This window comes from Panulirus ornatus, chromosome 37, assembly GCF_036320965.1.
Source record: "Panulirus ornatus isolate Po-2019 chromosome 37, ASM3632096v1, whole genome shotgun sequence".
NCBI classification, from domain to species: domain Eukaryota; kingdom Metazoa; phylum Arthropoda; class Malacostraca; order Decapoda; family Palinuridae; genus Panulirus; species Panulirus ornatus.
This window is the reverse complement of record NC_092260.1, coordinates 21,094,982-21,122,503: the sequence shown is the minus strand read 5'-3', so window position 1 is coordinate 21,122,503 and position 27,522 is coordinate 21,094,982. Positions and strand designations below refer to the sequence as shown.

The 27,522-nt window shown below is 44.1% G+C and overlaps 1 protein-coding gene across 1 annotated transcript in view; it reads left to right on the top strand.

Annotated features, from left to right (window-relative positions):
• Nucleotides 1-26,180, top strand: part of LOC139760568 (lachesin-like) — a 52,944-nt gene extending 26,764 nt beyond the window's left edge. The window contains exons 3-11 of the mRNA XM_071683918.1: nt 5,276-5,394; nt 9,683-9,890; nt 10,332-10,490; nt 17,265-17,588; nt 18,091-18,228; nt 20,760-20,909; nt 21,647-21,772; nt 22,131-22,220; nt 24,670-26,180. Of these exons, the coding sequence (XP_071540019.1) occupies nt 5,276-5,394; nt 9,683-9,890; nt 10,332-10,490; nt 17,265-17,588; nt 18,091-18,228; nt 20,760-20,909; nt 21,647-21,772; nt 22,131-22,220; nt 24,670-24,911 (1,556 nt within the window). The 3' untranslated portion in view covers nt 24,912-26,180. The remainder of the gene's footprint in view (nt 1-5,275; nt 5,395-9,682; nt 9,891-10,331; nt 10,491-17,264; nt 17,589-18,090; nt 18,229-20,759; nt 20,910-21,646; nt 21,773-22,130; nt 22,221-24,669) is intronic.
• The last annotated feature ends 1,342 nt before the right edge of the window (nt 26,181-27,522 follow it).

The following is a 27,522-nucleotide window of genomic DNA, read 5'->3' as shown; positions in this document are numbered from 1 at the left end:
AAGAAAACTAATTTTTTGACATCAAATACCACACCGTTTCATAATGAAACGACAGGGCCGGCCCGAGCCTTTTTGGAGGCCCTAAGCTAAGTCTCTTTTGAGGGCCCCTCCATCCTTCAAACTCTCCCCTAAATCACGAGCTTCAGGGGAAACCCGTGGGTATATCTCCAATTAAAATGTGAAATTTCAGGGGTGTCTGGGACAGCATTTCGTGCTTTCTGAAGCTGCCTTATAACGGCCCTTAACGATCAGGGCCCCTACTCTCTGAGAGTATAGGGACACACAGGAAGGGCCGGCCCTATTGACTGATGTAGGGCTTCATCACGACTGAATAAATGAATGCCTCATTAAAGAAATATGAGACGATCATCAAATGACCTTAGAATCTTATTACCGTTTGCCTACGTTACTATTCATTTTCCACTTTTAAAGCTCCCGACTCCATATCCACTCCAGCATATTTATATTAAAGCAAAGGCAAGGTCATGCAGGCAGTCAGTCAGAGGGGAAAACGTATGCTTTCAAGGTCACGCAGCCAATCAGAACAAAACACAAATGATTTGGGATAATTTTCCCCTCAAGCAGCAACGACGGAATACGAGGTTTTGAAAGACGTTTCGAGTGGAGGGAAAAAAGAGGAGGAGGAGGAGGAGGAGGAGGAGGAAGGGTGAGGAAGCGCCTGCTCTGGGAGGACTAGCAACAACCTAGTTTCTAGCACTTGGTCATAACAGCTGCAGGAACCCTGGTCTTAGAGATGTTAGAAGGGTATGCCATTTCAAATCATTAGAGTTTAGTGAAAAGACTAACACTTCTGATATATTCTTTAAGAAAAGATAGGATCGATTTTGATTTAAGGCCAAAAGAGGAAGCACCATTATTTCCAGAAGACGATTCAGGTTGCTATTGATGACAGTGATTGTGGCCCCTCATGCCATTCTGACGTTCAGAATAAGCAACTAATCCGGTTCACATCAATCCTTATCATCTTACTCCCCTCGTGTCCTTTCATCAGTGTTTCAGAGTGGCGTAATTCTTCAAGCATAAACATGTTTTAGAAATTACCAAACGGAACCCACCAACTTGTCCAGTTTCGTTACTAATCAACTAAATTACTTATCAGTCACGTTACTAATCAGTGATCGTTCTACCTTAAAAACCATATTTAAACTTCCTGCGTCTTCAAAAACCCAACAAATTCTCTTTGCTCCCTCAAAAGCAGAATCATATCTCCAGTTTTCTCTGAAAACTGGCTCAACTCCCTCGCTTATCGTTTCCCTAGCGCACAGATCAATCCCTGTGCTTCTCTCACAAACGAGATGATTTACTCCTGATCTCTGCACTAAGCAGATTAGTTCCTCTTGCTTTCCAACAAGCAATATCCTCTCCTCTCGCTTCCCTCCAGACATAAACTAGATCCCAGTTGCTCTAATCAGCCATGCCAATTTGTACATGTTTATCGGCAGATACTAGGCTTTTTGTCGTTATATTCGTGAGTTCGAAGCCTTGCACGAGGCTTTCTTCGTATGACGGTCGCTCTCTCCACACTCCTTGTTTTTTTCCACCCCAAGAAACCAGACCAAAAATTCTACCTCCTTCCTTCCTCACACGACATGGTATATCATCCTTACTCCTCAAGGTTATCACATTCATCCCACTGCCCTCCCAACACCTTGCGTTAGACTCAACCTTACATCTCCTCCTCGAACTTTTCTCGGAAGTCAGTGAAAAGCGTCAGTAACACGTCTGGTGGTAAATCCGCCTCTTCCTTGAATGAGTGAGGCGATGACCTATTCATTTGATATCGAGACCACACGACTTGAGGCATGAAAAAGCACACGGAAGATGATTGTCGTGAGGCGAGACAAATTCTCCTTTTCCATTACATCGTGAGAGAGAGAGAGAGAGAGAGAGAGAGAGAGAGAGAGAGAGAGAGAGAGAGAGAGAGAGAGAGAGAGAGAGAGAGAGAGAGAGAGAGAGAGAGAGAGAACCTACAACGAAATTTTGCCTAAGGTAGGATTCGCGCCTAGCCCTCACCGCGCAACATTCTTTATCATTCTCTCGTCTTCTGCCGCAAATTATTCTACTGTGTCAATCTAATGGTTGACCCGGTACTTTACTGAGCCATCCGTCGAGTATCTTTTTAAAGGTTTCGAGGTCCACTATGACCATGTTTCTAATCTTCTTAACTCACGGGGTAACAGACTGGATCCTCTCCATTTTTCTCGCGACACGCTCATAAATTTCTGTTCGGTGACTCCGCCGTATATTCCCAGGTTTACTTTTAGATCTTGACCACTCTCTTCCTCTACCTGAAGCTTTTTCGTTTTAGAACATTGGTTTTTCTAGCCTTTCTCTCTCTTGCCACGCATATCTTTATATTTTACTCTTCTTGGGAGGCTTCACAGTACCACTATGTTGCGAGGCTACACAGTACCAAGTGTTTCATTTCATCGATCCTTTTTGTAAACTGTTTCTAGAGATTCAGTCAAGCTCGTCTATTTCTACTTTATCATCGTCGGCAAAATAACACAACAGGAATCAGTTTTCTTTCTCATATGTGAATTGAGCATTATCATCATCTGTCTCTGCTATCAAAGTTCTCATTGCCATCCACTCTGTACCTGGCTCGATAGTATTATTCCAACAATGTACTCTCTGAATCCAAGACTCTCCTCTATTGATGATCTTTGAAGTTTCCCTTATTTTCCAGTTTCCCTTATTTTCCAGTTTCCCTTATTTTCCATCTCTTTATCCTCTGGTCCCTTGTAAGGCGCCATCGTTGCTTTGATAATAATCATTCCATGGCTTCCTTGTTCAAATTCATCTTCATTAAAGTCCATTGTGTTCTCTTCTGTCCGTTTATAAATTACATTTAGGTCTCTCTGCAAGCTCTCTTTGTCTTCTTCAGACATCATCATTCGGATCTGGTGTCATCTGTAGAATATCTGACTATACTTTCTTTTAGTTCTGTGTCTGCATCTGACAAATATATGATACACATATATCGTTACACATGGTTCCCCTTCCTACTAGTCAATATTTTGCTTATTAGAAATTTCCTGATGGATCTTCCTATTTTACCTTTGGTTTTGCTTTCTTTTTTTTTTCTAACAGGAATTTAAAGTTTACTGCATCATATGGCTTTGCGAAACCGAAAAAAAACATATATTTCTTCTCATCAAAGTTTCATAGATGTCCATATTAGATTTTATTAATACTATTAACCATAAGGGAGTTTATATAATTTTACGAGTTACAATCCATATTAGATTTCATTAACATAATTGTTAATCATAGTGAAGTTTATATACTTTTACGAGTTACAAGTCCATATTGGATTTCATTAACATAATTGCTAATCACCAAGTTTTCAATTGTTTTTATCACTTTTTCAAACACTGTTATTACGTATGTTGTCAAGCAAATTGGTCTGTACTATTTATGAGAATGATAATCTACTGCCATAACTCTTAACGTTTATCGATTTTCTTTCCTGGCTGATCTTTCACTTCCCACTTCCATCACTTACTGTGGTCATCGTTTTCAATGAATGACTAAAAGTACATTTTCTTTTTCCCCGCAACGTTTCAGAGATGATTCCCGCAGTAGCAGCAGGTTTATATCTGCATCACTCCCGTATATTTCAACAATTTGGAGGTTATTTTTCCGTGATCCACAAGGAAACAGAAAATACGAAGTGTCAAGCGCTTTCGTGTAATCATATATATATATATATATATATATATGAGACAAAGTCTCCCCTTTTCCAGGCCTACAGAGACCTATCGGGGTCAGTGTGCTTAGAGCAAACTGGATCCCTAGCCATGACTAACAAAGGAGTGACGTGGTCAGTATCATGTCCGGCCGCCTTTGACTTCTCAACTCATGCTGAAATGTACCCACTAACAGCTGGGTGGGTGCAGTGGAGAGGGAGTCTCACATGACCTGGCTGGGAGCTGGGATGGACCCTGGGATACAGAGCTAAGGGTTGAGCGCCTCCACAATATATATATATATATATATATATATATATATATATATATATATATATATATATATATATATATATATCTTTTAAACTATTCACACACACACACACACACACACACACACACACACACACACACATACCACGCATGCAAGCACACATGTATGCGCACGCTTGGTCACGCGCAAGCGCGCGCGAAACCTCTGGGTAACGTCTCGGACATGAGATTAAATCCCATGTTTTTCTCAGTGCTAACACTGGAGGCCCGTGAGCCCTTTAAAAGAGATATTGACTTGTCTCTCGCAGTTTAATTTTTCAGCGTCCAATTTCCCTTCCTGATATCTTCCGCATACATCCTCCATCCCAGCCAACCGACCCTCATCTTCATCCTTTTGTGACGTGTAATCCTCCATCTCGGTTCACGCACTTCCTCCAACTTTTTCGTCTCTCCTTCACATCCACTCCTCCTTATTTTCATATTTACTTAACCCCATCTTTCTTTCCCAGTCCTCTACCTTCCATCCCCTCCAACTTATGAGTCCCTCAGCCCCCAGTGGCATAACTCAGTCATTCGCCAGAAAAGCCAATTACTAAATTCAAAATAAAGTTGCATCCATAATGGTCAGTCGCTACTTTCGTCGAAAATATCCTTTCCTTCCGTTTTCTACCTGGAAATCAATTTGTGGTAAATATCGAAATTTTCGAGATATAATGTGCGGTTGTTTCCATCTGTCTGTTTGTATGGCAGATCCCGAGAAGAGCCATTATCTGCCACGCAGTTAGTCTTGGCCAGCGATACTCCTTATACTCTCCTTCTCTCTCTCTCTCTCTCTCTCTCTCTCTCTCTCTCTCTCTCTCTCTCTCTCTCTCTCTCTCTCTCTCTCTCAGCCTGCCCCTTGCAACTCCTCCCTCTCCCACTCATTCACTTTATCGGCCATATACTCCTCCCTCGGTCCTCTCCCACGCTCACCCAGCCTCACCCTTACACGTCTCTTTACCCTTTTCCACTTATTAAGTCTCTTCGTTATCACCTCTCTCTCTCTCTCTCTCTCTCTCTCTCTCTCTCTCTCTCTCTCTCTCTCTCTCTCTCTCTCTCTCTCTCTCTCTCTCTCGTACAGTCACTTGGCCTCTTCCACATTCGTATAAGATTTTACTATCCCGTTTCTACCACAGTTTCGAATAAATCTGCAGATAACTTCGTCTTGGACCATCAGATACCTTAACAACTCGCCTTTCACACACACACACACACATACACACCACTCAGTCTCTCACTCTCGTTCGCAGGGAGTAGCGAAGATGTGGGTCTCTTGCCGAGGTTCATCGAAAACGTTCCAAACATTACCGTGACTGTGGGGCGAGACGCACTCCTGCCTTGTACCGTCGAGGAGCTTAAAGGCTTCAAGGTAAGAGTCCAGTTTATTTCAGAGGTTCAAGGTAAGTAAGCATCCCTCCCTACTCAGAGTTTCGAGGTAAGCACCCCTTCCTCAGAGTTTCAGGGGAAACACCCCTTCCTCCTCAAGAGCTTCAAGGTAAGCACCCCTTCCTCCTCAAGAGCTTCAAGGTAAGCACCCCTTCCTCCTCAAGAGCTTCAAGGTAAGCACCCCTTCCTCCTCAAGAGCTTCAAGGTAAGCACCCCTTCCTCCTCAAGAGCTTCAAGGTAAGCACCCCTTCCTCCTCAAGAGCTTCAAGGTAAGCACCCCTTCCTCCTCAAGAGCTTCAAGGTAAGCACCCCTTCCTCCTCAAGAGCTTCAAGGTAAGCATCCCTTCCTCCTCAAGAGCTTCAAGGTAAGCACCCCTTCCTCCTCAAGAGCTTCAAGGTAAGCACCCCTTCCTCCTCAAGAGCTTCAAGGTAAGCACCCCTTCCTCCTCAAGAGCTTCAAGGTAAGCATCCCTTCCTCCTCAAGAGCCTTCAGGTCAGGATTCCATCTACGTCAGGCATTCAGAGTAAGAATGCGGATCACATCTACATCACTGCTTTGAGATACCGTTTTCTTCTGCCTCTCTGTTCAACTTAGACAAACAAGATGGCGCTGACCTTGTTAACAAAACCCAAATGCGGGGAAATGGCCAAGATATTTACACTGTTGGAGCTGACACTTCGACGCTACGCCTCCCTCTGTCTACACAGCTTAGAAGAAAGAAGGTCTGGGTGTAGGGTTATCCATGAGTCATATCACTGACACACTGATTGAGGTACAATTCGAGTGTCTGTAGTAAAGTGTTGTAGTAAAGTGTTATCTTCGAGCAGTTGATATACACGAGTATACATATATGGCGCCTGGTTGTAGATAGGGGGAGGCTCTGTTGCATTACAAATGGTAAATAGAGACTGGATGTGGATGTGTGTGTGTGCGCGCGCGTGTGTGTGTGTGTTGTGGACAGACAGATAGCTGGAAATAGAGAGACAGATGCTCTTTCCATCTGTGGAAGAGGAGCAATCACCGGCAAGTGTTAGGCAAGCGAGATCATCAAGCATCAGCTTGTAACAAGCCCAGGGTCTTGCAATGGGATGACGAGACAATACGCGATAAGAACCGACCAAAATCTTCCACCGAGACGAATCGTACACTTCTTGTGTTCACGTGTTATAACCTGGGTCGTTCTTTGGGTTCTAGGTTCTACGAACTACCAGGGTCATTTTAAGGCCTTCAGCAGATCAAGCTACATCCACCAACCGAGAGAGAGAAAAAAAACGGTGACATCTTTTTAGGTATTAAGAATAATTCTAAGACCACATACACTCTCACTTGGCCCGCCCCGTCCATCGTCTGCCATGTTCTCTCTCACCGTTGTATATCGTCTCCCGCAAACCCCTCCCTCCCTCCTTGTCCACCAAAAAAAAGAAAATTTATCCAGCACACAAAATAAATTTCTATAAAACTGTGGTATTTTTAGGGTTCACGTTCATGGACTACGCATCTCAAAGAGACCCTAAATTTCAGAGGGAAGCCGCCTTGACCACCACCTTTTTGGGGGGGCAAGGAGACCCGTTCATCTCCCCCCAACCTCCAACCCACCTACCCACCGACGCCCCTGCGACACGTCACGCCAACAGGATGACCTTCTCAAACACATGCAGTCTTCCCGGGGTTAGTTACACCGCCAGAGAGAAAGTCGCCATCGGGGAGGCAGCTAATATCATCGTCAATGGACGGAAAGAATATAATCTCTCTCGCTCGCTCCAAAGGAGTCCATCATTTCCCTGCTCCTGAGTGCAATGCAGCCTCGAAGCTGCCAGAAGCCCTTTGCTACGAGCCCTAGGGTTGTATAATAATGATGATGATGATGATGATAATAATAATGACAATAATAACAATGATAATGATAGTGATATCTCCCTCTTTCGACTTTACTGAACCTGGCAGACCTGTACAGTCAACTTCCTAATGACGATAATAAATCATATATTCAGTTGCACAGAACAAATATAGATAAAGCATCTCCATCCAGTAACAGAGCATAGATTCAGGTATATAGAACAAATATACATAAAGCACCTCGATCCAGTCATGAAACGAAGCATAGATTCAAATGAATAGAACAAATTCAGATAACCATTTCAATGCAGTAATGAAATATAGGAAAGGTTCAATCAAGTAAAATGTATAGATAAACATTTCTATGCAGTTATGAACTAGCATATAGTTTCAATCATATAGAACAAATATGGATAAAACATACTTATCTACTAACATCGTTACAGCATAGATTCTCTTATATAAAACAAATATAGATAAAACATCTCAATCTAGATATGAACTAGAGCATAGATTCTATTAAATAAAACAAATATAGACAAAACACTTCACAGTAGTAATAAGCTACAGCATACATTATGGTAAACAGAACAAACATGGATAAAACATCTCCATCTAATAATGAACCTGAGAGTTTTCAACACAGACGAACAGAAGACGTATCAAAAATCAGCCGTATTTCAGCCACCACTCACCCACCCACCTCGTAAAGGGGACACCTCCATCCAAGCAAGAGGCGCTCGGTACACAACCGGCTCAGCTCTTCCACACTACTTCTCCCAGAGTCAGATAGCGGCTGGAAAGTGGCCAAGACTCGAGCCTTTCTCGTGGGGGAAGGGGGGGTTCGCGGAAGGGACACAACCATTGTCTCGTCTGTCAAGCTACTCAGCATATTTGCAACACTTGCAAGGCGAGTTCTGGCGGGCGGGCGAGCGAGCGGACGGGTTAAGAAGAGCATCGCCTCCGTCTTGGTTTGTCCCCTTCCCTCCACACACACACACACACACACACGACCCCATCCTCTCTGCGTTCTAAGTATCTGGTCTTGAGGTCCGCTGCTCACTCGACTTTTTCCAGTGGTTTTATACCTTGTGGCTTATGTCTTTAGTACAATAGTACACTTCTCATCGAGGTATGTAACGAATTATTCCTCCATACTGGTCACAGTTTCCGAGAGAACTGTCTACCGTTGTATTTCCTGGAACGAGAATTAAGTCCCGGATGTAGACATATATATATATACACATGATGGCTGCAGGTGGGGATCACCGTTTGATGTGGATGTGTCTGGTGGGGATATTTCTTTTTTTTTTCCGGTCTTTTTTTTTCTTACCATTTCCGAGAATTATATTGAGGGTTACAAGGCCTGAGTGGTCTATATAAACGTTGGAAAGTTCAGTCTCCGGTACTGCGCATTATTCCACGGTAGAATATAACGGCGAAAGAAGATAAGGAAGTCAGTCAGTTCGGCAGCGAAGGGCCTTAGGCCAGAGGAGGTTGTAGAAGTGTGAAGAGGGAAGGAGGCGTCCGTCTATAAAACCTCCCCTGAGCCAGACGTTGATGGTTTAGTGCTACTCCTCCTACGGAAGTGTTCGGGTCGTCCTTACAAAGACAGTATTACCACAATCTCTCTCTCTCTCTCTCTCTCTCTCTCTCTCTCTCTCTCTCTCTATATATATATATATATATATATATATATATATATATATATATATATATTATCCCTGGGGATAGGGGATCAAGAATACTTCCCACGTATTCCCTGCGTGTCGTAGAATATATATATATATATATATATATATATATATATATATATATAATGTAGACTCTTATCTCACATCTTGGTTGCATTTCTTATCCGACAATCCGCGCAAAGAACTTCACAAGATGCGGACCATCTCGTATCAAGGGATCTCGCTCTGGCCTGCTGCCTGTTAAGCCAGAGAGTAACCAATGGCAGAGGGCAATATTTTCTGCCGCAGTTATCCCCGCTAAGAAGTTCGGCGCTTTGTACCGGTCTGCCGCATCTGCCTTGCCTCGCTCGGGGTGAAGGGTAGGGAGCGGGATTTACTGTGTATTATGGCCCTATCACTCTCATTACCCCTCCCGCCGGCGTACTTCTCGAAGATGGTGCTGTCGAGGCTGGTTCTATCAGGTTCTAAGAGTTCAGCTCGATCGCCAAGGGAGAGAGAGAGAGAGAGAGAGAGAGAGAGAGAGAGAGAGAGAGAGAGAGAGAGAGAGAGAGAGAGAGAGAGAGAGAGAGAGAGAGAGAGACTATTCGTGTGGACTGCACAGGAACCATTCAATTTTTCATCACATCTATGAGCAAGTGGAACTTCGTGACATTCCACCACCTCCCGTGTTCAGGTGTTCTAGTCAAACGGGGCGAACGCGCAGGCGTCCTTGATTAACCTTTCCAACCATCCGCCCTCAGGTGGCGTGGGTGCAGGTGGACACGCAGACCATCCTGACCATCCACAAGCAGGTGATCACCAGGAACCCGAGGATCGCGCTCCTCCACAACGACCATCGCACTTGGCACCTCCAGATCAAGAACGTCCGCGAGAGCGATCGCGGGTGGTACATGTGTCAGGTCAACACCGACCCCATGAGGTACCGCCAAGGCTACGTTGATGTGGTCGGTGAGTAACGGTGAAGTTTTTTAAAGGCTGAGTTACCTGTACTGTTAACTGAGTTACGCTGTGTGTGTGTGTGTGTGTGTGTGTGTGTGTGTGTGTTTAGGCGGGTATCTATCGCAGTGTAGATGGATGGCGTAGTGATGTGAGTGACTGATTCAACGTATGGGTAAAAGTGATGTATTGTGAGTGGGTTATAAGGGTTATTGTGAGCACATTACATGGCTGAGTGCATGACTCACTCTCCTAAGCCAAGGTACAGAAGGGTGAATCAAAAGTCAGAAAAGGCTTTGCGTGAGTGACTGAGATTACGTGGGAGAGCGAGTGAGTTATGGGGAGTCTCAGAGACACAGGTTTTCATCCCACATTCATTATCTATCCCACATCAAGAACTCTTGACCCCGAATGACCTCTGTTCTAAATTCCCCCCCCCTCTTCTCCCACAAGTTCCGCCGGACATCATTGACCGGGAATCCTCCGGCGACCTGACGATTCGTGAGGGTCTAGACGTGACCTTGACCTGCCGGGCCAAAGGTCACCCACCACCCACCATCGTCTGGCGACGAGAGGATAACCAGGACATTTTCCTCGACCCAGTCACGACAGGTCAGTGACACGAAATCACCTGTAAGCTTTGAGGGTGGGGGAGGGGGGGGGGGGGGGTAGTAGTTAGGGAGAGTTTGGGGACCCGTTCTGGGTATTGCGAAAACGATAGTTATGATGAGTTAGAGGGGACTCAGGTTGAGTTATGGGGGAAATTAGGGTGACATCATTAAAGCCCTAGTGATCACAGAGCCAATCAGTAGGACGGATGGATGGTAGTTCTGGACGAGTATAAAATTGATATCAGTACACGTTTCAATTATCCATCTCCAAATGTTACTATTTAAGCACTCCTGTGTTATGTGAAATGAAAGACTAGATTAAATATCATAATGACTTTAACAATAACACAACTGAAACTAGATACGGGCCGGGAAACTTTGTCGAATTTCATGATTACATTATTTCTTTTCAGGGAAGAAATTACATTTGTCTGACTCTCTTTCGTATGGTGTTAGCGAACTCCGCTTTTAGGCGGTATATACCGCAGGGATTTAATCACCTTCGACGAGACTCGATCATCGTCAGCGAATGGAAAAGACAGTACAGCGTCTTCGATAACCTGCTTGCCCCTGAGTAGCCCGGTACCTTACCCGACTCCCGTGTGGAGCGCAGCCCCGAATCTGCAGGGGCCCCTATAAAATGGGTTCTAGGGCATATGGCCTTGATGTGGACTTTTATTCGTGACTGGAGCCTCCAACGTAAAAAGAAAGAAAGAAGGGAACAAAGAATCTGATGCCATATACTATTCCGAGACTAGTATATGGCTAAAAAGGAAAGGGGTTCTAGGGGAAAAACAGATGGGGTCTGACACCACAAAAAGACAAAGCAGAAGAGAAAGCCATAGCTGTTTGGTCGAGTCAGTGACGCAAGATGAGTGACAGTGAATTCATTTGCCGAGTCCTATCGAGTTAGGAATCGCTGTTAACTTAATCGGAATCCGAGTCGTCCGATACTGCTAGGCGAGACCAGGCTGGCTTGGGGCAGGATGTCTCGGCCGTGTGTAGTGAGAAAAAAAAAAAGTGGGGAAGGTTGTAATGGAGAAGGAGCCAGTCAGACATGGGTGGACGAGAGAGAGAGAGAGAGAGAGAGAGAGAGAGAGAGAGAGAGAGAGAGAGAGAGAGAGAGAGAGAGAGAGAGAGAGAGAGAGAGAGGCATGTACCGAGAACCTCAGCTCCACTAGAGAAGGAGAGGAGTACGAGATAATGAAGCAGCATCGCAGGATATATGAACGAGGGGAAGGCTCATATCTTGGGGTAGGGGGAGCCCGAGAGTGAAGGAACTGGGAGGAACATACACGTGATATGCCACAGAGAAAGGGAAACAGCTTAAGGATACCTAAATGGAGGTGAACCAGGGAATGCAAAGACCTTCAAAATCTCATGCATGATAGGGAGAGCCTCGTGCGACACTAGGATATCCAAAAAGGAAAAAGGAAAGCTCACACGAACCAGCATATTCAACATGAACATAGACTTGCACGACTCGATGTACTAAAGACGCAATACCTCAATGTCCACCATCTCCGAAAGTGGAAGTCACACACACACAGTTCAACATATCTTGGAAGATCATCACACAAACCCTACAGATCTCAAGAGCAATGACCTCACGCGACTCGTATCTCATAGACTCGTCTCATATGACACCACGTATCTACGATGACGCATCGCGTGTGCCACGACCTAACTAAGAGAGACTCAACGATTGCGGTCACTATATCGCTAGTTAGTGACACAAGTCTCCCTCTCGGAGACTGTTGGTTGGCTCTTGTCTAGTTCTGTCACCTTGATTAATCCATAAGTCATGAGCTGCCCAGCTGTAGAAAAGTTCATCCATATACCACATTTCTGACCCTATCTAGAAAAAAAAGGGGGTCATGTATCTATGAAAAGGCCATCAACCGCAATCTTTCTTTTTTTTTTTATGTCCGCAACCTCTCTAATTTTCATCTCCTCCAGCCTCTAATTAGATTCATTATTAAACGGTTGCCTGTCGCGGTCAATCAGCGCTGGGTCTGATTAAGTTAAACGACGAATGCCGTTTTAATATTTATCGCTCCAGCTCCGCAACGGTCAGATTGGTTTAAAGAGGGACCTCCACTTTGTGATCCTGGTCTCCCAAGATGCTACAGCCACGATAAATAGTTAAACATAGGCTAGGGAGGCTGTTTAGGATTAGGGGTGGGGAGGGGCGACGAACAGGGTCGTTAAGTTTATCAGAGGGAAGTGCTTCATTGTTTACACTATTACAGTCAAGCAAGGGAGAACTGTTTGTTAAATCTGGGAACTCACTGTTGATTTAGTTTATGGTAAGTGAGTTTTTTTTTCCCCCACGCTGCTAAGGGGTGGAATCAATTTTCGAGGCAGTTCGGTAACTTTAGGAGGGAAATAATTTTACAGCGGAGACCTAGTTTGGTGCATGTATAAGGCCGGCAAGTGGTTGTTTATCTCTCGAGTTTTGAAGAAAGGAATTGCTTGTCAGGTCTATGCGGTGGTAAACCAATGGTTTTAGCTGCTATTCATGACAGAAGATTCTAATTGCTTTGCTGTTAAAAGAGAAGTGAGGTGGTTGAATTCAAAAGCTATGAAGTTCTTGCTACATTCCAAGTTAAGGGAACGTATTATGTTTTTAAACGAATTACTTACTGAACAGCTTTGGTTCATTCTGATCCAAATACAGTTCCATTCTTGCGAAACACGAGCGGAATTATGTACCCTAAGTTTATACCCATCGAGCTCTTGTTAAAACATCAGGCAAACCTGCAAGGAAGTCAGAGAGGACGTTACTAACCAGATGAAAAACAATTCTGAGCGAATTCTTAATCCGTGGTCCGCTGAGCGGCGACACGTCGCTCCTATTCTCGACCACACGTTTGTTTTGTTTACGGGCTCAGGCAGTCAAATTGATAAGGGGGAGAAGCAGCCATCCATTCTAAGAAATTGTTGGTGTTATCTCCCAACATATTCTTGCCGTCTGGATGGCAAGAACTTTCGTCATAACTGGCATCAAAAAAGAGCTATCAACTATATCAGAAAGTTCTGCAGTGGCCATGTTTTCTGTTTTACGAAGTGAAATTTCCTTTGTGATGTCACTTACCCCCAGCCGTCGCCATGTCACTTACCCTAGCCGTCGCCATGTCACTAACCTAGCCGTCGCCATGTCACTACCCTAGCCGTCGCCATGTCACTAACCTAGCCGTCGCCATGTCACTAACCTAGCCGTCGCCATGTCACTACCCCAACCGTCGCCATGTCACTAACCTAGCCGTCGCCATGTCACTTACCCTAGCCGTCGCCATGTCACTAACCTAGCCGTCGCCATGTCACTACCCCAGCCGTCGCCATGTCACTTACCCCAGCCGTCGCCATGTCACTTACCCCAGCCGTCGCCATGTCACTAACCTAGCCGTCGCCATGTCACTACCCTAGCCGTCGCCATGTCACTAACCTAGCCGTCGCCATGTAACTAACCTAGCCGTCGCCATGTCACTAACCTAGCCGTCGCCATGGTGAGTCTAGAAATTTGAAAGCAGAGGCGAGTGGGATAATATATAAATGACCTTACGCTCAGTGAGGTGCTAGATGGGGCAATGACAATAAATAGATAAACAAATAGAGTTGATATGAGCTATATAAAAAAAAATGGTCTGTTTATTTTGCCTAAATATCAGACTTTTCGAGTTGAGGCTTTTATAGACTTGGTCGTTCATTCATTAAGACTGGGGGTGAATCGGGTTTCATGAGCATATCGAGACTTAAAGTCAAAATATTTCGCGGTATGAATCAGCCCATTGCAATCTGATCTCGAGTTTCTTTTTGACTGTCACAACTCGAATGAGATCCTGGCAGTTAGAACTCAAAATAGATCCTGACAATTAGAACTCGAATTAGTTCATGGCAATCCAATATCGAATTAAGTCATGCCTGGCAAATACAAGTTGACTTGGCTCAAGACAATTACATCTCGTGTTAAGGCCTGGCAATCAGATTCCGAATTAGTTCCTGATAATTAGAACTCGAATGACTATATCAGACTTCCAAGTAGTTCCTGGCAATCAGATTTCAAAGTTGGCTCCTGGCAATCAGATTTCAAATTTGGCTCCTGGCAGTCAGATTTCAAATTTGGCTCCTGGCAATCAGATTTCAAATTTGGCTCCTGGCAATCAGATTTCAAATTTGGCTCCTGGCAATTAGCCATCGAGTCAACCCAAGGTAATGAGACCTCGTTGTAAGCAATTTACCGGAACTGTAAGAAGACAAAGAGGTTGATTTTGACAACTGAATTCTAATTACCCTGAGTAAGCTGTTCCACCATAAATACTAAACAGTATCAAGTTATAAATCTATATGCATATCCTGTAGTGGGTTATGAGGCTACCATCTACATTTTGGTGTGTAGGTTAGCGTCCTGATATGATAAGAAGGATAAGATTTATTCTATTCTTTAAGATGAAGTCCAACGTGACTGTGTCTTCTTCTGTCTCTATTGACACATAAGGGTTAACACGATAATCCTGTTGCCTCTTTATCATTTGGATTAGGTTCCTGGCTCTTCTAAGAACGAGGTTGATACTGTATCACCACGGATGCGTACAGTTCATTAAACTAACATGGAATGTTCTGCAGCTGATGTTTATCATACGTCTGCATGTTTATAACAGTCTTGAACTGCGAAGCACTAGCGTCAACATTTTCAAACCGGAGCAAAGAATTTATGTCTCAAAAGCAAATGTTTACGTGCAAACAATCTGCAGTGGATTACTGGTGTCATTTTCCGGACCATTTTTCTGGGTTAACTATCAAGTCTAAGAGTAAACATTAAGTGAATGCAAGGAGTCTACATGGAAATCTGGGGACATGGCTTGCCTCATCCTTGGCATTATCTTGGTCGATCTCTTAGCGGCAGTTGTTATAAAATATATATATATATATATATATATATATATATATATATATATATATATATATATATATATATATATATATATATATATTAATATATATTTTTTTTTTTTTTTTTTTTTTATACTTTGTCGCTGTCTCCCGCGTTTGCGAGGTAGCGCAAGGAAACAGACGAAAGAAATGGCCCAACCCCCCCCCCCCCCCATACACATGTACATACACACGTCCAGACACGCAAATATACATACCTACACAGCTTTCCATGGTTTACCCCAGACGCTTCACATGCCTTGCTTCAATCCACTGACAGCACGTCAACCCCTGTATACCACATGACTCCAATTCACTCTATTTCTTGCCCTCCTTTCACCCTCCTGCATGTTCAGGCCCCGATCACACAAAATCTTTTTCACTCCATCTTTCCACCTCCAATTTGGTCTCCCTCTTCTCCTCGTTCCCTCCACCTCCGACACATATATCCTCTTGGTCAATCTCTCCTCACTCATTCTCTCCATGTGCCCAAACCATTTCAAAACACCCTCTTCTGCTCTCTCGACCACGCTCTTTTTATTTCCACACATCTCTCTTACCCTTACGTTACTTACTCGATCAAACCACCTCACACCACACATTGTCCTCAAACATCTCATTTCCAGCACATCCATCCTCCTGCGCACATCTCTATCCATAGCCCACGCCTCGCAACCATACAGCATTGTTGGAACCACTATTCCCTCAAACATACCCATTTTTGCTTTCCGAGATAATGTTCTCGACTTCCACACATTTTTCAAGGCTCCCAAAATTTTCGCCCCCTCCCCCACCCTATGATCCACTTCCGCTTCCATGGTTCCATCCGCTGACAGATCCACTCCCAGATATCTAAAACACTTCACTTCCTCCAGTTTTTCTCCATTCAAACTCACCTCCCAATTGACTTGACCCTCACCCCTACTGTACCTAATATATATATATATATATATTAATATATATATATATATTAATTACCTATATATATATATATATATATATATATATATATATATATATATATATATATATATATATATATATATATATATATATATATATATGACTTAGAAGAAAGTGATTTTATAGTCCTTGGGGAGGAGGGGGATGTAATACAAAGCTATTCATAGATCACACAGAAGTACCTGTTGCAGTTAAAATGTCGAAGATGGATGCAGAAAAGTGTTTATCGACGAAGAGTTTCTAGCCTGTGTTAAATTCTAACGGATTCTAGTGTAGTTTATAGCGGGGAATGTTCATCTATAACCCGTGTTAACCTTAGTCTATCCTAGGCAAGAATCAAATTTTATAGTGGGAACGTTCATCTAAAACCCATGTTAACCTTAGTCTATCCTAGGCAAGAATCAAATTTTCATATTTATAAATGCCATATATAACTCTACATGTCACATAATGTAATAGTAATCTCTCCGAAAACGTTCATCTATATTGACTATACGATTCAGATTTACTGTCCCTCATTATCAAAATGAATTATATGAAAGGGCTGACAATATGAGTCATAATGAATCGTAAGAAAGGGCTGATATCATAAATCAAAATGAAATATAAGGGCTGATATCATAAGTCAAAATGAAATATAAGGGCTGATATCATAAGCCAAAATGAAATATAAGGGCTGATATCATAGGTCAAAACGTATCATAAGAAGACTGATATTCTAAGTAAGTCAGGTCTGGCCAAACTCGAATGTAAACTCATCTCCTGAAGATCAGATCAGCCACTCTCCCTTCTGTGTCGGGGTTGGATCCCCAAGGGCGTGGTGTAGGATGCACTTAGACCTAAATGAGTGCCTGTGAGGAAGTTATGTTATAATTCTCAGGACGTGTGGGACTGCTCGGACCGCCAACTCGTGGCGTGGGAGGCGTTGGTGGGCCACCGAGACGCGGCGTGGGCGTGGACAGATCTCCAGGACGCGTTGTGGGCGTGGATAGGTCACCTGGACACGGCATGAATAGATCTCCAGGACGCGTTGTGGGCGCGGATGGCTACGCCAGAGTGGGCCTGGGAGGCTCAACGCGGATGGTGGAGGGAGAGACCTTGGTCTTGAAGAAAGTGTCGCGGCTCCAGATGGGATCCTACCTGTGCATCGCCTCCAACGGCATCCCTCCCTCCATCAGCAAGCGAGCATACCTCAGCGTCCAGTGTGAGTATCGAGGGAGAATCAACTGGAAAGCAGGAGGAATGGGAAGTGTTGGCGGCATCTAGTGAGGACCAGGGTGGGAGGAGAAAGGGCGTGGCAAGTATGGTGTTAAATGCTAGGGGAGAGAGAGAGAGAGAGAGAGAGAGAGAGAGAGAGAGAGAGAGAGAGAGAGAGAGAGAGAGAGAGAGAGAGAGAGGTAAACACGGAGTTCGGAAGCTGGGAAGTTATGGTGAAGGAGGGAGAAACAGAGACGGTATTAAAAAATGGGTTGGAAGGAGGAAAAGAAGAAAGGGTGAGAGTAAGAGAGGGAACAGGGAATCAGGGATGTCATAGAAAGAAATGTACGGATGAGAGAAGAAGGTAATTAGGGTGCAGAGAGGGAGAGATAGTACTGACGGAAAGAAGATGCAAACGGAACGAGGGAGTAGTTGGATGAGAGGATGTGCGTAAGGAAAGAAATTGAGGGCTTGTTTCAACCCCTCTTCTCTCTCTCTCCACGACACAGTCCCGCCCATGACCTGGGTGCCGCAGCAGCTGGAGGGCGCATTCGTGGGGCAGGACCTGACCATCGAGTGCCACACCGAGGCTTACCCGAGGAGCATCAACTACTGGACCAACACGAAGGGCGACATGATCGTGGCAGGTGAGGCGACCGACGCGTCATGAGTCTTTTAACCTCACATCTTCGTTTCCTCAACACGTTTGCCTCCCTCACCAACACTTGACCTTTTCCTCAGTTTAACTATTTCATTTTTCATTAAAAAGATAAAAATCCTCTCGTAAATGTTATCAACATCATACCTGACTTGTTCTCCAGGAATTTTTTTTTTGTTTTTTTTGTCAAGGAGCGAACTGGTATTTCTTCTTTTTTTGATAACTTTACTTTTGTTTTAATTAGTCTCTCATATCTCGCTCGTAATTTCCTTTACCTCCATCATGATACCTATTCAAGATGTCCACCTTAACCCGGTGCATTCACTCCTTTTTTGTTTTTTTTTAGCACCCGTATCTCACTTCCCTCTACTTTTCCCTTGATCATACACAAACCACCTTCCCAATAATACATACCTCCCACTCGATGGCATACATACTCCCCACTCCACAAGATGACAGACATACACCTCCCTCTCGACGAGACACGTACCTGGCGATTCTTATACTATACATCCCTTATTAAACATCCTTCTCACCCAGGTCCCTGTTCTTCCTACTACGTATGCTGCTTATGCGATTCAGGATATGAGCCTCGTATCTCCAATTTGCCGATTCGTATTCCACATCGAGACTCGATCCTCTCTCATAGCCAAATTACTCTCCCTGATGTTTTTCTATACAGAGTTCATCTGGGTACAGGAGTGAACAAGGGTATGTTTTTTTTTTTTTTTTACCTACTGTGTTCCGAGACTTCGATGAGTGATTATGATACTGATAAAACTGAAGATTGAAATTTGATGTCCAATTGAACTCTGAGAGTTTATACACGGTTGATGTTAAACTAGGCAGAGGCCTTGTGGTAAATACCAATTTTATTCTTACGTAAAACTACCCATCAACTATAACATATTTTGAAGCTTATTTTTTTTTTCCTAAATCAATTCTTACCAAAAACGTCCCTCTGATGCAGTTCTAATTACCATTAAGCATTCACTTGTTTTACTAACTATGAAATATATTTTTTCAAGACTGAAGAGATTCAAGGTATATTTGTTATTCAATGAATAACGTATTCAAAATGAAAGTGAAATGGTCAGTCTCCTAAGAATAGCAGCGACCTTGAAGTGAACCTTATGATTAAGAACACGAATGACTTATGCAGTCAATATAGTCACTTATTCATGCTTCATTTGCAGAAACTGATGGACTTGTAAATTTTGCAGTACGCCAGTCCACTCTGATTCGCGAAGTAATACTGAGGTGTTCTATGGTATATAATATTCACATTCTAGATCATAAAAGTCCATATTTTTTTTTCCCCGTGAAGAAAATATGATCTTTAATCCTCATTCGACTGCAATGATATAGAATGATGGTACTTGAATGTTAGATACAATAACTGAGGTGTGTTTTTTCTTCTTTTTTTTTCTAAACCGAGAGTTATCTTGCATGTCTGGTTATGACAGAAGCCTTTCTTTCTATTCGATAACGGACAGGGAAGGTTTTTAAGGATTGTGGACGTTTTTACTATCAGATTAAATCAACACATCCCATAATTTTTTTTCCCCCCACGGTATAATTCATCCACTATTGTTGCTTCAAAGTAATTCTTCATGTTCCAGAGGCACACGCTTGTAATTCTATACCTTTACAAAATAACGCACAGTCCACAGTTAACTTCTGACCGCAGCGTGGACTCAGACGAACTCGTAACAAATCTTAAATTCACGTATCACTAAATAATACGCCGCCAAACAACTCCCCTCCAACTTCTAACTAACAACTCCCTGAAGCTCTTAACTTGCAGCACCGCCTAATGATTCCCCCAGCTATACGTATTGCACGACAACCACCGTCGCTTCAGTCACTCCCCCTCCCACACACACCCACCCACCTCAGACACCACCTCACTACTCTTACCTCCTCACGACCCGCTACTCGCTGCCTCACACACCCACCCCGTCTTTACTCATATCTTAACAACTTCTTCTTCAACATTTTCTAGCACGATTCCACTCCAAGCAGCACATGTCAATCCTCCGCTGTTATCTTCTCTTCACTCTCTCCCCTCCCTATCGAACACTTCCTATCGCTTGTCCTACTTTGCCTTGAACACCCGCTGATCAATCCGCTATCGACTAACCCCAGACCCGAACCACGGCTTAACCACACCACAGTTCATACTTCACCCAGCGACACCCGATTTACTCAACACATAACACCTCAGACTTCAACCATCGTCTGGGAACCCCCGATTTTCACCAACACCTCCGTCATAAGTGACCCATTTTCACCCGCAACCTTTGTCTACAATCAACAACCCTCCATCCCTCGCCCCTCTCACCGACTTCCTACAACTTATCCTTCAGTCACCATCCGTCACCATCATAACCCCTTACTTGAGCTACTGACCACTCAAACCACATTTTCACCAATCACCCAATAATCACCCACCTCACACCTCAACCAAAACAATCTCCACTTCATACCACAACCTAAACGACCTCCATCGCCCTACAGGAGAGCGGTACGAGCCCATCCTGGCAGAGAGCTCCTACAAGGTCTACATGAAGCTGAGGATTCGAAGTGTGGCGCCGGAGGACTTCGGTACCTTCCACTGTGTGGCCAAGAACTCCCTGGGGGAGACTGACGGAGCCATCAGGGTCTATGGTAACGAGAGACAGATAGATAGATAGATAAAGAGAGAGAGAGAGAGAGAGAGAGAGAGAGAGAGAGAGAGAGAGAGAGAGAGAGAGAGAGAGAGAGAGAGTCTGCATAATCACATATACACGTAAAATATTCATCATGTCTCGACAGCTCGAGATCTGTAAATATTTGTCTCAATAAAACCTTCCGACATTCCCTCACACACACACAAAAAAGCTTGTCTCTCCAAGTAGAGTGACGAAGGAAGACCTGAATATACATACCCGAGGTCCTTCGCGTTACCCCTCCTGGAATATTGCATGAGGCCGAATACATTGTCCCCTTCATCGTCCCTCCACCGCCAACCAGTCCTCTCTCGCAGTCAACGAGTGGCTACCCACCAACCACATTTCGACTCCTCTCCCTCTCATCCACCATATATCCCTCGTCTTATTCACCCTCATCCACCACATTTTCTCGCCTCACCCTCGTTCCGCTAAATCCTTTTCCCCACTTTAAACCCACCAAATTCCACCACAACTACCCCAATCTCCCCTCCACCACCTACCACCACCATAATCAACCATAACCCAACCATTCCCCACATCAACCAACCCTAATATCTCCACCACCAACATCCCCGCCACCCACCACTATCACCATTTCCTCAACGCCCTTCCAATAACCACATGACTATATACAGCCAAGTGTATTATGAATCTGTGTGCCAGCCTCACAGCCTCAGAAACTACCGTCCGCAGAGATCGAACCGCCCAAGTCTCACGTGGACGGAGGCTCAGAAGCCGAGGAGGAGGAGGAGGAGTCGGCGGCAAAGGGTGAGGAGAACTCCGGGCAGCCTCCGACTTCCGCTCCCACACACACCAAAGGTGCTCTTCCGAGGCTTCGTTTTCCCTGTACTTCCCTCGGCAGAGCGGAACCCTTACGATATCTTCTGGAGATATAGGAGAGCCCCCTTGATATCCTCTTTTTGTGATATCCTCTTTGCGATCAATTGCAAAAAGTTACTATTCAATTTATCTATCTATTAATCACCTCATTATCTCAACATGTCTATATACATATAACTTAACATTCTTACTGCTGTTATAATCTTTTTCGTCCCAGTATACTTGGTGTTATGTCTATTAGATCCAATTTGTCTTGATCAAGCTTTACAAAATCCAAGTCGATTTCTAGTCCGAAAATATGATGACAAAAAGATGAATGCTTTCCGTTTTCCTCCAGAACGCAAGAAGTACCAGAATTTCATCCACCCGAAGGGGGTTAACGACCTCACGGATCAACAGCACGTGGACAAGTCTTTCAGTGCCAAAGGTAATATTCCGCATCTCTTGATCTCACGCGCGTGTCAACGTCCATGCCGGCGTCTGGGCCAAGTCCACTGGTCCTCTGAGGTACAGCATCGACAAGTCCTGTCGCATAGGCTAATTAGGAAGATGTTTTTTCTGTACATTTAAGTACGTCTGTGTCTAAGTCTGTCTCTCTGTCTTTCAGTCTCTGTCTATCTCCAAACCTGTCTCTCGTTCTCGTTACCAACATAGTTCGCAGTACAATGGGGTCATTCAATATTCTACTGGCGTGTGTAAAACTCGTAAACTAATCGTAGTTTACATAAGACAGCAGAAGATACGATCAAGTATGTTAAATTACTATACACCAAGTTCAGTTACCTCAAATAAGGTTAGTTTAGTAAGTATTAGTATTCTAACATTATGCCTAACTAACCTCACACACACACACACACACACACCTTGCTTATCCACACGCCCTCTAGGTGTCCACCCTATCACCACCCGCACGGCTACCCTTAAACCCTCCACTTTATCCACCCAACCACCACCAACATGCTCACCTCCACACCCTCCGCAGCCACTGTCACACCCTCAACGTTTTCTATCCTCCCACCTCCCACCTCACACCGACACATTCCCTTGAGTGTTACCTCCTCCTGCTTTTCCAACTCGCCCCCTTCCTCACATCTCATTTATTCTCCTGTGCTTACATAACCCCAGCACGTTCCCCACAAACTCAAGTGTTTTATTCACACTTCTTGGCACCCTAATTCATCTGCGTCTCTCACCTAACTTTCCTTCCTCCCTCCTCTCCACACTCGGGGCGTACCACCTTCTCCAGGTCTTAGGGCCGACCAGATGCTCAGGTCGGAGCGCTGCAGCCCAGAGGGAGATGCATGATCATTCCTTTACATTTACACCTCAGCGATCGCGCCATCTTTGGCTTCCATTAGTCTCTCTTTGCTACGATGACATTATATAAACACCCAAACTGTTCTATGAAATTTCGACGCCACCGTCTCTGACCTTCCCAAAATCATTTCAAATTCAGTATCATGATCACATACAATCAACAGTCACTTAGTTGACAATAGTAATGAACCATTTATAAGCTGCTTCAGATGTCTCACGAAACTCCTCTGGCTTCGATGGCAATTGCCAAGCAACGTAAGTACCACCAACAACTTAAACATTCCTCTCTGGGTTCTCCTCACAATCATTTCCAACAAGAGCCTGCGGTTCATAAACTGCGGTTCATAAACTGCGGTTCGTAAACTACGGTTCATATACTAAGTCGTAGCAGCAACAGCAGCGGTAGTTGTGGCAATGATGAGAAAATGGGGCGTTTTAATGACATCCAACACTTCACACCAAAATCGTGTTACTCTCAGACTGAGGCGCACATCTTCAGTGATCTTCAGGTGTAGCAGTGATCCCTATTCTTTACGGTCCTATAATGGACCAACTAGCCCCTATTTTTTTCACCCATTCTAAATGGGAACTTTTTCTCACTTTCCAGAGTTCATTCCAGAGCTCCGCACCCTACAACAACAACAACAACAACAACAACAACAACTTCTTTTTCACCATGCTCTCATTTCAACAATCTTTCTCTGACCTTCAGGTTTCATAACAGTATCAGAGACATCCACAGTAGAGGATGTAGGAATAATACCCTCCTCCTCCTCCTCCTCCTCCTCCTCTTCCTCTTCCCCTTCTACGCATCACATAAACCTTCCAAAAGTTGGCGGCGATTTTCTGCTTCGCCGGGAACAACAATAACTTTTTTTTAGGTCGAATTTCCAATTCCTTTTTTTTTTTCATTTCAACGTTCGCTCACCATTTTATTTTTTCTTTATGTATGCTGTATATTCCAAACCGTCCCACCAATCGCAGTTTAAAAACTCTTGTTATTAACTGTTTAATCCAGACAGACAGTATCCCGTACCAACAACTCCTGTCTAAATAAGTCTATGGCATAAACATATTTTCATTCAGCATGTCAGACTCCCCACAACAATCACCTCACCTCATCCTCAGGGCTTTATGTACCCAGCCACAGCAGATGTGGGATCTGTTACAGACGCACAGACACACGACAATCACTTCTGCATTTACCTTTATATCTGTTGGTTCAACTGTGGTTAAGTGATGGCTCGTTTCCAGCCCCGGCCGGTAACTCCCTTCTTCCATCGCTCACGAGAACTCAACTCTCATGCCACATGGGTACCTGTTTGGGGAAGAAAAGAAATTCTTAGCGCCCTCAGTGGGATAATTCAAGAGTGTATACTGCATGTGGAACAACTCAGAACACCTACAAATTTCACCTAACGTTATGAGGTGGACATTTAGACGTCTCTGTCACTCTGGCCCTACCTTACAACTGTACTCACTCAACCTTACTTATATCCTACGTCAGTACCTCCCTGAGTTCGCTATCACCCCTCTTTTTCTCTCTCTCTCTTGCCCAGGACCTGACCGCCGTGGCCCCACAAGACAACACGGAGAGCAGCCGATGGACTCCCTTGACCCAGCAGAAGAGGACATTGATGGCAGCGGCGGTGGTGTTCGGAACCGACCCGCTTCTGGTGTGGCGCTCCCTCTGGTGGTGGTGACCCTGGTGGCCCTAGCTGGCCACCTGGCCCTAGCTGGCCACCTGGCCCTCCTTCTCCACCCACCACTGACACTACTCTTCGACCCAGCGCATATCTAGCGACTGTTTCTTCTACAAGAAATAGTTGTCGAATGTTTTAATTTCTCTGGTCTTGAGTCTTCTCCGTATCAGACTTCACTGTGCTAGATGAGTGAATTATTTGTGTCACAAATATACGCTGGTTGTCTAACTCCTCTGTGTATACCGGCAATTAGTGTACTCAGCCTATGCCTCCAATTCGGTGGATAAAAACAGACATTCTTCAGGATAGCGGCGTTTGTCTGTTAAATGTAAAGTAGGTACGCGTACGTGTGTGTGTGTGTGTGTGTGTGTGTGTGTGTGTAAGGACTGCTGAGTGGCCTATGGTCACGCAATGAATGAAAACTTAAACAAGAGGATACAAAGATAAAGTGTTTAGTGAGTTCTGATTACAAGTCATCACGTCATGGATATGTGCGTGACGTGTGGTGACTGGGAACACAGAGCTTGCTGCACAAAATACGTCAGATTTTGAAAGAAAGAAAAAAAGAAGTTAGAAAAAAAACGACGTCAGATGTTGAAAGAAAGAAAAAAAGAAGATAGAAAAGACAAGGACCTAGTCGGATTGGAGAAGCTGACTGCATCAAGTATTCAACAAGGATCACAGTGATGACTGAACTTTTCCCAGGCTTCATGAAGTACGACACCACCACCAGCAGGCAGGACCTCAAGCCACCACAACCCTCAGCCCCACACACACACACACACACACACACACACACACACACGAAAACAATAAAAAAAAGGTCATAACCTCCCTCGACCCAGGCAGCCATCCGTCAGGATTGCGGAGAGAAATGCTATAAGGGAGTGTATACATACATCACAGTAAAACATTTATTTGAACCCAGACTCTGTCTTTTCCAAGGCTCTCTTCAAGAAGGTCGGTATTCTCGCATATTTTCACGTCTGTTAAAGCCTTATTTTCCCCACCCACCCACCCTCCTTCTGTCTACGTATTTCATGTATCAGTAATGAGTCTATTACTGATGCACCAAGAGGACGCGATCCAGCTACTCACTGTGTCCGGACCCCTGGCGGGGCAATGCCATGGAGGGGCTCACTTTGGCATTTCGATCTCGCGCAGTGAACTTTTGCCTGCCGTTGAAGAATGTAGATCAATGAATGGAAAAACAAGGTTTGGAGACGGAGGTAACCGTGCACTTAACTTTACATTGCTGTATGAATTTGTAATTCTTAATATCTGTCTGTCTTTGTCTTCCTTTCTCTCGCACTCACACACACACACACACACACACACACACACACACACACACACACACACACACACACACACACACAAACACACACACACAAGCTTATTTGCCTAAGTTTTTTCCCAACATTAAAGAGAAACCAGTGAGGGGCAACCTGATCACATTCGTTATTTCTTCTTTTTTTTTTTTTTTTTTTTTACTAGCCTGATGGTGAAGACAGTGAACAGTTCCTCGAAAGATGAAGGGTTAAAACAACCAGAAGCCATATCATGAAATTTTAGAATAAAAAAATGATAGAAAGGATCTGAATTGGAGCGATGTGATATACAGGGAGTGACGTGCTATCAATGTAATGAACTAAGGCAAATAAAGCATCCAGTGGAAACCGTAGAAAGATCTATGGGGCCCGGTTCTGTATAGGAGGCTATGTTTTCGGTGAATTACACATGACAGTTGGATAATGACTGCAGGCGAATGAGGCCTTTTCTTCGTCTGCTCCTGGCGCTACCTCGCTAACGCGGAAATCGGCGATCAAGGAAGGAAATATATATATGTTACCATAAGAATATAATGGTAAGAAGTAAACCCAACGAGTGTAGAATTCCACGTCTTTAAGTATAAATACGCAATTAAACACCTAACATACATCACCCTCTTCCTTATCTAACCATACTCTCCTCCCTTCCACCCCTCCCCTCCCTTTCCTCCTCCCCCAACTCCCATTTTTCTTTCTGAACCTCCCCCTCCCCCACCCATTCTCTCTCTCCACCTCTATCTTTCCTTCTCCAGTTCCCTCTCCATCTATATTTCTCTCTCTCTCCCATGATTCATCATGCAACCCTTTAAAAGCGCTTCAGCATTATGGGCCTCATGTTGGCGTTATTTCGAACGCTGCTATTAAGACGCTGACATCATTCGTTCTCCGTTGAATGGTGCTATAACCTGACATTTGTATATGAATCCTAAATTGGCAACTATTTCATTCAACGCTCCCTGACGCAGGTTAAGAGAAACATGCGAAAAGTATTTTTTTTTTTTTCCATGTCACTACGCATTAACGTAGGCAAGGTAGTTCATTATTCTAACCGGACGTTGGACTTCATATGAGCTGACTTGGCGTGCTTGCATATAACCTTATTTGATTGTCTTGTGTTGACAGTGTCCAATGGCAGCGCAGGTCTGGTTTTAACGTATGTGAAAACAAAGGAAAAAAAACTGAAATAAGAGTGAACTGGTAACCTTGATAAAGCACATAAAAAGTGAATAAACTACATATATTTCATTTCTGAACTTCGTGACTTAAGGAATTGGATAACCGCTTGCAGGGGAAGACATTTTACTGTCACGCTTTTCAGAAGAACGTGACGAAGCTAAGCGTGGACATCGAACATGTACAAAAAGGTTACGTGAACATG